This window comes from Pseudonaja textilis, chromosome 16 (genome assembly GCF_049901715.1).
Source record: "Pseudonaja textilis isolate UNSWEBS1 chromosome 16, rPseTex1.2, whole genome shotgun sequence".
Classification (NCBI taxonomy): Eukaryota; Metazoa; Chordata; class Lepidosauria; order Squamata; family Elapidae; genus Pseudonaja; species Pseudonaja textilis.
This window is the reverse complement of record NC_142005.1, coordinates 7,485,840-7,496,455: the sequence shown is the minus strand read 5'-3', so window position 1 is coordinate 7,496,455 and position 10,616 is coordinate 7,485,840. Positions and strand designations below refer to the sequence as shown.

General features: G+C 42.6%; 1 protein-coding gene across 2 annotated transcripts; it reads right to left on the bottom strand.

Annotated features, from left to right (window-relative positions):
* Positions 1–204: 204 nt before the first annotated feature.
* YIF1A (Yip1 interacting factor homolog A, membrane trafficking protein) lies at positions 205–10,520 on the bottom strand. Of its 2 annotated transcripts, XR_015739699.1 has the most exons (9): positions 10,293–10,520; positions 8,857–9,077; positions 7,193–7,297; positions 5,834–5,912; positions 4,558–4,615; positions 3,279–3,434; positions 2,709–2,802; positions 1,096–1,749; positions 205–1,049 (listed from the first exon to the last, which is right to left on the bottom strand). XR_015739699.1 is itself a non-coding variant. In XM_087914080.1 (8 exons), exons 1-8 carry the CDS (start codon positions 10,321–10,323, stop codon positions 1,600–1,602), a joined length of 894 nt encoding a protein of 297 aa, XP_087770206.1. In that variant the 5' UTR covers positions 10,324–10,520; the 3' UTR covers positions 205–1,599. The 2 variants fall into 2 exon arrangements, 1 of the variants encoding a protein (XP_087770206.1); XM_087914080.1 differs by having other exon boundaries at positions 205–1,749.
* Positions 10,521–10,616: the final 96 nt, after the last annotated feature.

Sequence of the window (10,616 nt, the reverse complement as noted above, 5' to 3'; positions counted from 1 at the left end):
TTCACGCACGTCTCGCTTCCACAACAGAAATCTGGAGTTCAATTGTGGCCGTTTTAAATCACGGATGACCTGAACTCAGATCCTTTCCCGGGGTGATCAAACGTGGGAAAAACTGGAATCCTGTTTGGGGAACGCTGGGGGGGAATAAAATTCAGCCACTGCGGAGGAAATGATCTTAAAAAGAAAATACATACAGAACACACCTTCACAAATTTGGTTCTGCCCGTCGCAGAGTTTTATACTTTTTATCATGCTTGCAAGAAAACCAAACATCTCTCACGGAAGTGATTGTAAGGAAACCAAAAACGGATTCTCTTCCTCTTTCTCACAGGAGAGTCAGACTCAAAACTCTTTTTTTTTTTTTTTTAACACTTCAAATTTTAAAATATTTTTTTTCCCTCCCGTCTACCTATCCATCTTTGTTGCTTCCCGGAAACACGGAACCAAACTGGATTTGTTCTAGACTGGGACTTTTCCAATTATGGAAGATGGTTGGACTACGACTCCCAGAATTCCTCAGCCAGCAGGGGATGCCGGGACTTGGGAGTTCAGCCATCTTCAAGCAGGCTGGCTGGGCAATTCTGGGAGTTGAAGTCCATCCGCCTGCAAAGCAGCCAAGATGGAGAAAAACTGGATTTTTATAGATCGGTGCATCTTAATCCTGGTCTGTTTGGAAAGTAGCTGGACTTCAAATCCCAGAATTCCCCAGCCAGCATGGAATTCTGGGAGTTGAAGCCCATCCATCTCACAAGCAACCAAGGTTGAAAAATAACTGGACGTTTTCTAGATCGATGCTTCTCAACCTTAAGCCGCTTCGATGATGGGTGGATTACGACTCCCGGAATTCCTCAGCCGGCAGGGGATGCTGGGACTTGAAGTCCATCCATCTTCAATAGCTGGCAAAGGAATGCTGGGAGTTGAAGTCCACTCATCTTCAAGCACCCAAGATGAAAAATACTGGATTTATTCTAGATTGGTGCTTCTCAACCGTAACTGCTTCGAAGATCAGTGGACTACGACTCCCGGAATTCCTCAGCCGGCAGGGGATGCTGGGACTTGAAGTCCATCCATCTTCGATAGTTGGCAGGGGAATACCTGGGAGTTGGAAGTCCACCCCAAGCAACCAAGAAACACCGTTCTAGATACACCACAGGAATAGAAAACCTGTAAATTTTGCGCGAGGAAGGATCCAAATTCATCCAACTCAAGTAAAATCCCCAACAGCAGAACTGCCTCTACCAGTAGGACCCCGAATCTACCCAGTAAGATACCAGTAAGACCGCAAATCTACAGATTTTCGGAGTTGTGGACAAGCAGTCAACTCGGACAGCTGGCCTGCCTCCGCTGCTCCTGGGAGGGAGTCCCGAGTGCGAATGGACCCGCTGCCTTTCACTTCATTCTTCCAAAAAGGGGACAGATCCCCACTTGTCCTTCTCCGTGGAGAACCCCCTCCCACACTGGAATTTGGGGGGGGGGGGAGGGGCAGAGACAGAACTAGGGGAAGTGGTGAAATTTGGGAGGAGGGGATGTGAACCAAAACAGGAAAAAAAAAAAAAAAAGGGAGGAATTGCGCCGCCCCCAAAGTCTCATCTCCTCCGTTTAATGCACCAACTGGGCCGTCAACCAGTACAAAACTAACGGCTGGAAGGCAGCGGCGCCTAGTGTGATGTACATCTGCGCCCGGCCGGTGGTCCGGCTCAGTCCATCTTGCACCACGGAAGTCAGGATCTTCATCCGTAAAGAGCGAACCTGGGAGGGCACAGACAGACATGGGAAGCACGTTCAAATGACCACCTGTCATGCCCGTCGGAATCTGATTCGGAGGGGGAGGCCGAGCAGCTGACACAGGGAGCGTTGGCTGTGGAGGAAACTGGGGAAGGGCAAAGTCCGGCTGGGCAGAGCAGGGGAGAGGTGGAACAAGGGAGAGGGAATTCAGAGGAAGACCCAGGCCCACCCCGCCTCTTCATCCTATGGCACGCAGGGAGGAACGGAGAAGGGAGCAACGTGGGTTGCATGGCTTACAGGGGAGGAAAGGGCCCTGATTACCTTCATTAGCCATAGTTGGGAACACAGTGTTTAAAATGGGAGTTTGCACACAGCAACTTGTTGGAAGCAAATCGTGAGTTATCTTTTGTCGAGGCTTATCTGGGTTCCTGACATCTTCCCAACTGTGTGTGTTTTGTTGGCCTTTCAAGTCTGCAATTCCTTCTCCCGCCCTGTCCAGTTAATTGTTGCAGTGTGGTTTGTGTGGATTTCTATTTACAGTTTATATGTACTTCGTTTTCAGACTGAATTTCCTCCACTTAAAGACTGTTCCTGGGAGAGGTTTTTTTTGGTCCAGCCGAAGGTAACTGGACATTGGGGGCAAAGTTGGAGGTATTAAAGGGACTTTTCTTACTTGTGTGACTATGTTGCCTTTGTGCCACGCCCCGGGTCAACACAGCACCTGGTTCCTCAACTACATCTCTCAGTGCCTGGTTGGCTCTGAGCATGGAATTCCCATGCACCAAAGTTTGTTTTTAACTTTGCTTTTTTTAAATTTTTAAATAACTCAAGGTGACCTACCTACCTAATCTTCTTTCCTTCCTTCCTCCTCCTCCTTCCCCTGCACAACAACCCTGTGAGGTGGGTTGGGCTGAGAGAGGGAGGGACTGGGCCTTAAAGTCATCAAAAGTCATTTGTATCGCCCTGAACATGGCCATACTCACCATGAAATACATAAGAGAACAGGAGGCCCACGCCAGACTGATGTAGTAACCATTGAGGCCAAACACCAAGCCCCCGACCACAGTGAGGATCATCCTGGAGGGGAAAAACAAAAGATTGTATATATTTCTGTGTGCCATCAACACATCGTAACAAATTGGGCAGGAATTAACATCTAACACCCAAGAGCAAAGAACGAGCAGTTCTTCCAATATTAAATTACAGCAAAGATTTTTATTTACCGGACATCTGATATAACGGACAAATCCCTCTGAAATAACGGACAGTATCCAGTAACTGTCTTAAGGGGTGCTTAATTTTAATTTTTAATTTAATCAAGTTAATTTCTGCCATATTCATGTCCTCCTCCTGTTGAGGTTCTTGGCACAACAACATCTTGCCGCTGAGAGGTACTTTGGGGATTTAACGGACTCTCTTTCCTAATCAGTCCATTAAATCAGGAATTTCGCTGCCGGTTGGAAACCCGAGTCTAATTCAGGAAACTTGGGTTTGTCGGGGCTTCTGGGAAATGGAGGCTCATCCGTGAAGCAGGGAGGTCCCTCCCAACTCACCCAACGTATTTGTAGCCGCAGTAAGCCAGAAGATCAAACGTGCCCAAATCACTTTGGACCGTAGCAAGGTAGAGACCCAGGAGAAGGGCAAGAACTTCAATCACCATCCACACGAAGGCCGTGCTGGCGCACATCCCAAGGACCTCTGGGGAAAACCTGCCAGAAAAGGGGAAGCCTGAACAATTCATGGTCTGCCTTCCAGCGAACCGGCAAGCGTCCACAAGGGACAACCCACAATCATCTGCGTCCAACAATACGGTTGTGCAAATGCCAACGATATAGCCAAGTCACCAATGGAAAACCATCCCAGCCTGACAAGCCAAGGAAATGAGGGGGAAGTAGGGGTGGATTTTTTTTAGCAAGGGGCTCTCTGCTCTAATGACTGGCTGAGTGGGCATGTCTGTGTGGTCATGTGACTGTGTGGTCATGTGACTGGGTGGGTGTAGCCAAATCGACATCGCTTCTTTGTCCTAATTACCATACATATACATACACACACACACAATTTATTGTTTCGTGCATTTAATTTAATACTTAAATAAAAGACTGGTGAAGCGGCTTAATAGCAGTGACTATGAGGGAGATCTTGGAATCTTAATGGGGTTTCTGGTGAGTTATATGATTCTTATTATTTGGGAGTTAATCCCGTCAGAGGCTAGTGGCTATGTTATCCCATCTTCTCCATGGTTCTCCCTTGTAAGTGCAGAGTGGATTGTTTATCTAGCTTGCAAGACTTTTACCAGGTGTGAAATGCTCTTGGCTGAACGCCCAGAAGTTCAATTAAGCCTATTAAGAGCTTTCCATGGCTGCTTGTCTTTTTGAGGTTATTGGGGGCTCTCTGAGACCCTGCAAGCCCCCAGCAGCCTACCCCCGGGGGTGGGGGGTGGAGCCACATCCCCATGGTCACGTGATCCAAATCCAGCCGCTCAGCAACTGCTTCACAGTTACGACGGTGTCCCGGGGTCACGAAATCCCCTTCTGCGATTTTCTGACTTCACAGCCGTATTACTCACTTAAGAACTGGAGTAATTCCCTTAACAACGTTGGCAAGGAAGGTCATCAAATGGGGTTAAAACCCACTTAACAAATGTCTTATTTAACCACAGAAATTTGGGGCTCGATTGTGGTCGTAAGTCAAGGACCACCTGTAATCCATTGCCTGCCAAATTCTATATTATGCCCAGCCTTAAATCCCGCACCCAAATTGCCAAATTCACCCCTAACCTCCGCCGTTTTTCCGTAAGATGCAAAACTGGGAAGCGGGAAGAACGTTCCTTACCTTTTCTGTATTCCGAGGGCCATTCCAGCCAGTAAAATATATGTAATGAAGGCCATACCTGTGGAAAATGTTAATTTAAAAATAAAGTCTCCAGATTTTGAAGTGTGAATTTAAAAAAAAAAAAATAGAAAAGCTACAATATTGTGATTTTTTTTTTAGAGTATGTCTTAGAACTTGCTCTATCAGTTTGATTTCCCAAACACTTTCATTAATTAAAAATACAAAACCAAAGACCTTTATTAGATGGTGCCCTGCGGTATCTTTTTGTCCCATTAAATAAATGAGTCACGATTTTAAAAAATAAATACAATTCCTCCCACCAAACCTGAACCAGCAATTCTATCTTTTGGCAGGTAAATGCCACTTATCCAACAGATTTAATCTGATTCCTAAATTAAACCCATTTTATGCAATTTATCCATGAGAGAGTTCAGGGCAACCCAACTCAAAATAATGCATGGTATATAGCCTTTAAAAAAAGAAACAATAATTCAAAATGTCAAAAAAATTACTCATGTACTTAAATATATAATACATAAATCTAATAATCATAAAAGCCTAATAAATATCTACATAGCCTGCGACTTACACCTGGTCGTTTAATGACCATTTAGTGTTACGATGGTCTCAGAATAAATAAAAAAATAAAATCTATATACGTATATAAAAGCGAAATATCCCTCACGCATCATCACAAAATCTCCAGAACCATAAAGCCTACAAACTTGACATTTGGCACCTACGTTCCTCTTGGCTTCTAAGGGCTCACTAAGAAAGGATTTTTCCAAATGACCCTCAGAGCATTTAGAGTATTTCCTATATTATTATAGGAAATAATAATTCCTATATTATTATTATTATTATTATTATTATTATTATTATTATTATTATTATTATTATTATTATGCTCTGATGCAAAGGAGTTCTATTCCCTCTCCCACACCTGAAAAGAAATCTGTTTCAAATGCAAAACACAAGCAGAGGAGTTTCAGTTTCAGAGCACCAAGCAGCTTTAGTACAGAACAGTTGAGCTAAGCCACGCCCAGGCTCCTTGCTGTCTCCTTCTTGCTCACACAGCAAATACTCTTTCAGTTTCTCAACTCTCTCACACACTGACAGGACGCTAGCCAGGTGAATACCGGTGGATGCTGGTAAGCAGAGGCAGAATTCCCCCCCCACTTTATTTTCCTCCCCCAAAACTAAACCTGACCACAAAGCACAGGTACAGAACTAGTAAAATAATAAAATAAAATAAATAATAAAATAAAAAACTCACTAGGAATATAGAGATCGGGAGCGTTGATGTCCTGGCGAGGAGTAAGAGGAATATCGCGATGATAACGAACTTCCCAATTCTACAGAAAGAATTATTATTATTATTATTTATGCATTTGCATTTCAGTAGTTACTTGCAATCAAGTCCTGCTTGGAAATTCTGGTCTCATAGTTCCTCCCCTCTCTTCCCAAAATTTTAACTAAAAGATTGTGGATTTTACTTTTATCAAATTTAAAGAGTTTTTTTTAGTTCAACTTTTCAGCCTGAAGGTCTTCCCTAAAAGGAATCTTTCTTCGGCTATCCGATTCCTCAAATGCGTTTATCTTCCCAATTTTCTTTTTCCAGTGGCAATGAGCCCCCCAGGTTAACCAAACTAAGTGAATCAATACGTATTTGCTGGCTGAATCTGACGAGACTCGAACTCTGCAATAAAGGCAGATGTTCACTTTGATTCCTGACATCCTTCCACAGTCCTATGAATCATTCATTTAACAAACATTCGGAATTATAACAGCACTGGGGGAAAAAAATGGTCCACGCGCTTACGACCACCGCAGCATCCTCACAATTATGTGATCAAAACTTGGTTGCTTGGCAACCCACATATCTTTACAGCATCCAAAGGATCATCATTTGTGGCCTCCCCAGCAGCCAGCTTCCAATAAAAACAATGGAAGAACGACAGCCTTGCTTATCAATGGAAATTCTTATACATATATTAACAGCAGCCAGAACTGTATTTGCTCAGAATTGGAAAAGTGATGAGATAGAGGGAAAAAGTAATTGAGAAAAACGTTTTGAATGTGCCGAAATGAATAGACTAACACTGGGAATCAAAGAAAAAGAAGAAACAGAATATTATATGGTACAGGATTTATTTTATCAATGGTTGGAAAATAAAACAAATTAAAATGGACTAGACGAATATATAGAGTAATAAGATTGTTTAAAAAAATAGATATATTAAACAATAGCTATAAGAAAATGTGATTATTGTTATATTGGTAAGGAAAGTATTCATTATAATTGTAAGATATACAGTGATGAAATGGAATTATTGTAAAATATAAAATAAAAAAAATAGATGAATATATAAAGTAATAAGTTGATTGTTTAAAAAAACAATAGATATATTGAATAATAGCTATAAGAAAATGTGATTATTGTTATATTGGTAAGAAAAGTATTCATTATAATTGTAAGATATATGTACCCAGTTGACACACGGTTGAAATGAAACGGAATTATTGTAAAATATAAAATAAAAATATTAATTAAAAAACAACAATGGAAATTCTTTTTAAACAACCCACCAAATTCAGACCAAATTGGTACTGGCAAATATTCTTATTTTTTTACCTGGTGCATGTAAGGGAAGATTAATAGACCTAATTTTTTCATCACGTACGTGGTGTCCACTGCAAAGAAGTATTTAAGCTTGTTGATAGAAACAAATCTGTGAATCTGCAAAAAAAACAAAAAAAACCCCAGATTTATTTATGAAAATTACAGGACGTCCATCTCAACTAGGGGATTCAAGTTATCCACATGGAACCAGAATTTGAGGTTTTATTTTTAAAATTTTATTTTATTTTTGTAATGTCTGGCCGAAATGAGGCTTCAAAGAATATTTGCTAAGGGGCATTTCATTCACGAGTGAGGGGCTTGGATGGCTGAATCGCTTCAAGCTCTCCTTTGCAAAATTTTATAGAACAAATAAATTTGCCTTTTTCGATTCAACCCACGGTGTGACACTTTTTGCGGGTGTGCAAAAACTAAAACACGGGTCTTGAAAAAGGGAAAATTTCTGATTTGTCCTCTTTCAAGATCTGTGTTGTAGTTTTTGCAAGAAAAGTCACACCGTGGGTCGGATGGAAAAAAAACAAATATATTTTGCTTTCGAGACCAAGCCCCAGGTAATACGTACAAAGCGCCAGTTTAAAAAAAAATGCTTCAAAGAGAACGGTGTATTTCAATTGATTTTAAAAAGACAAGTCAACATCCCTGTTTTTCACACAACCTTACGCAGGACCAAAAATATAATAGAAGTTGTATAAACACTAAATAAAAACTAAATGTCATTTAATTTTAATGCTACTTATTTTACATACTTTCCAATGGGCTATAACCTATTTTATGACCATTTTACTTGCTCCGTGCTGAATGTTACGTCTATAGTTTGTAGATGCTTCTGACATGAATAAAGATCCATCCATCTATCATCTATCTATTCATCTATGTCAGTCTATCATCTATTCATCTATCCACCTACCCATCCATCCATCTGTATCTATCATCTATCTATATTATCTATCCATCCATCCATGTCTATCTTATCCATCTATCCACCTACCCATCTATCTGTATCTATCCATCCATCCATTTATCATCTATCTATTCATTTATCTGTCAATCTATCATCTATTCAACTATCCACCTACTCATCCATCCATCCACCCACCCATCTGTATCTATCATCTATATTATCTATCCATCCATCCATGTCTATCTTATCCATCTATCCACCTACCCATCCATCAATCTATCTGTATCTATCCATCCATCCATTTATCATCTATCTATTCATTTACCTGTCAGTCTATCATCTATTCAACTATCTACCTACTCATCCATCCACCCACCCACCTATCTGTATTTATCATCTATCTATATTATCTATCCATCCATCTGTCAGTCTACCTATCTATCATCTATCCAACTACCCATCTATCTATCCATCCATCCATCCACCCATTCACCTATCCCTATCATTCTACGGTGTATGTTTTCTCTTGTATTCCAGGTATTTGCATGTATCCTATTATTATTTCTTTTATTATTCCATGTTCTATAAACATCATACAAGAAAGGACCAAAATGAGGTTTGGAAAAGTATATTAGATAAATCTAAAGAAACACTTTCTAAAATAAAGGATGTTCGGCCACCAACAATTGTACCCCCGACTCTCTCCTTCACCTATTTTTTTTTTTTAAAGAGGATTCTCACATTTTTATTCTTTTACCTCTTTATGAACGATGTCTTTGCCCTGGGACGCAATGGAGGAGCCGTAAGCCATAGCGACATTAGCGACCGGGTCGGCAAAAATCTGGTTGAAGCTCATGTCAATCCCAGGGGGCGGGTATCCCGCTTGGGGAGGCCCGTAGCCCGAGCTGGTGTCATCGAAGAGTTGCGGCGCATCTGGAGATTGTGGCACAGGGGGGATCCTGGACCTGTGTTTGGAGCCTGTTTTGGGGGGGGTGGAATTAGGAAGTAGAAAGGAACCGCATAGCCAGCAGCCAACTAATAGGATGCAACCCAGAATTTGCACTCGGTACAGGGCCGAATCTACCTGTTACAGGCAAGTCTTCGACTTTAACGACCGCGACTTCTTAACAGCCCAACATTTCCACCGCTAAGCGAGACAAGTTATTAAGCGATGCGGCTCAGGCAAGAAATTGGTCAAGAGGGTTTTGCCCCGTTTTACAACCTTCCTGGCCACGGTCGTTGAGCGAACCCTTGCGATTGTTCAGTTAGGAAGGCGGTTGTTAAAGAGAATCTGGCTTGTCGAATGGGTCGCCAATGGGAACACGTGATCTGAGAACCCTGTCATAAATACGAGTCAATTGCCCATTTTTGACATGCAACGGTTGTTAAGTGTGAAAACGGTCCCAAGTTGCCTTTTTTTTTCTTCTCCCCACTGTAACTTCGGTCACTAAAGGAACCGTTGTAAGTCAAGAACTACCTATCATAGGGTACAATCAAGGATTCGCACTCGGCGCAGGACTGAACCTGTCTAGTTTACTAAATCTACCCTTCCGCTTTGAAGTTTCTTCATTATTCAAGGGACTCTGAGTGGCTCACAGTGCAGGAAAAGCACCCACGTTTTCATCTTTATTTCAAAATAAAGAATCTTTATTTAATCTTTATTTCAAAACAAAGAATCTTTATTTAATCTTTATTTCAAAATGTATTTTATTTTTATTTATCCCCCTTCTGGCCCCTCCCCCCAAGCAACACCCAGCCACAGGGAAAACCCACCCATAAGCGACACCCCCAATGTAATTTGGCACCCCCACCCCAGACGGGATCCCCGGATTTCCCCCCAAAAATTGGGGGTGCAACCCAACCCCCCAAATTGGGATGGATTCATTGGTTCAAGTGGGCGGGGTGCTTGGAGTCAAATCAATTTTTTTAAAAAAAAATGCACCCCGGAAGGGGCCCGCTGCCCCCCCCACTTTGGCCAGCCGGATTTGGGGGTCCAGAAGGATCTGGGGATCCACTGGATCCCCACTGGAATGGACGGGCCTGGCTTGGAAGGCTCTCTTTCCTAAAGCAACAGGCGAGAAGGGGGAGTTAAGGCTGGATCTCCTCCCGGGCCCCCATTTCGACCCCCCACTCGATCCCCACTGGGATCCACCCGGCCTGCTCCCGTTTCCCTTCACCCCCCACTTTACCTACCTGGACCCCCATATCCAGGGGGATAAGCCATGGCGCCCCTCTTTGAATCGCTTCCCACGATCCACTCTCGCCCCGCGTGGGGGAGGGGGAAAAAAAAGGCCCTTAAATAAAATAATAATTAAAAATTTTTTAAAAAAACAACAACAACCCAGAGGAGCAAAGTTGCGAAGAGATCAAAGAAGAAAAAAGGCTCCTCGAGCCACGTCCTCAAAGGCGCCGGCGCGGCTCAAGCGGCCGCTCCCATTGGCTGACCCGCTGTATCCTTTCGCAGCCGCCGGCCGCGCTGATTGGCGGGCCATGTATCCATTTCGCCCCCGCGGAGGT

What these genes read in the sequence shown, in the direction of transcription:
- YIF1A (XM_087914080.1), bottom strand. Translation starts at nt 10,323, where the DNA reads ATGGCTTATCCCCCTGGATATGGGGGTCCAG. An exon ending in AAGACATCGTTCATAAAGAG is followed by an intron (nt 7,298 to 8,856) that starts GTAAAAGAATAA and finishes TTTTTTTTGCAG; the next exon opens with ATTCACAGATTTGTTTCTAT. An exon ending in TGCGGCTACAAATACGTTGG is followed by an intron (nt 2,803 to 3,278) that starts GTGAGTTGGGAG and finishes TTTCCCCTCCAG; the next exon opens with GATGATCCTCACTGTGGTCG.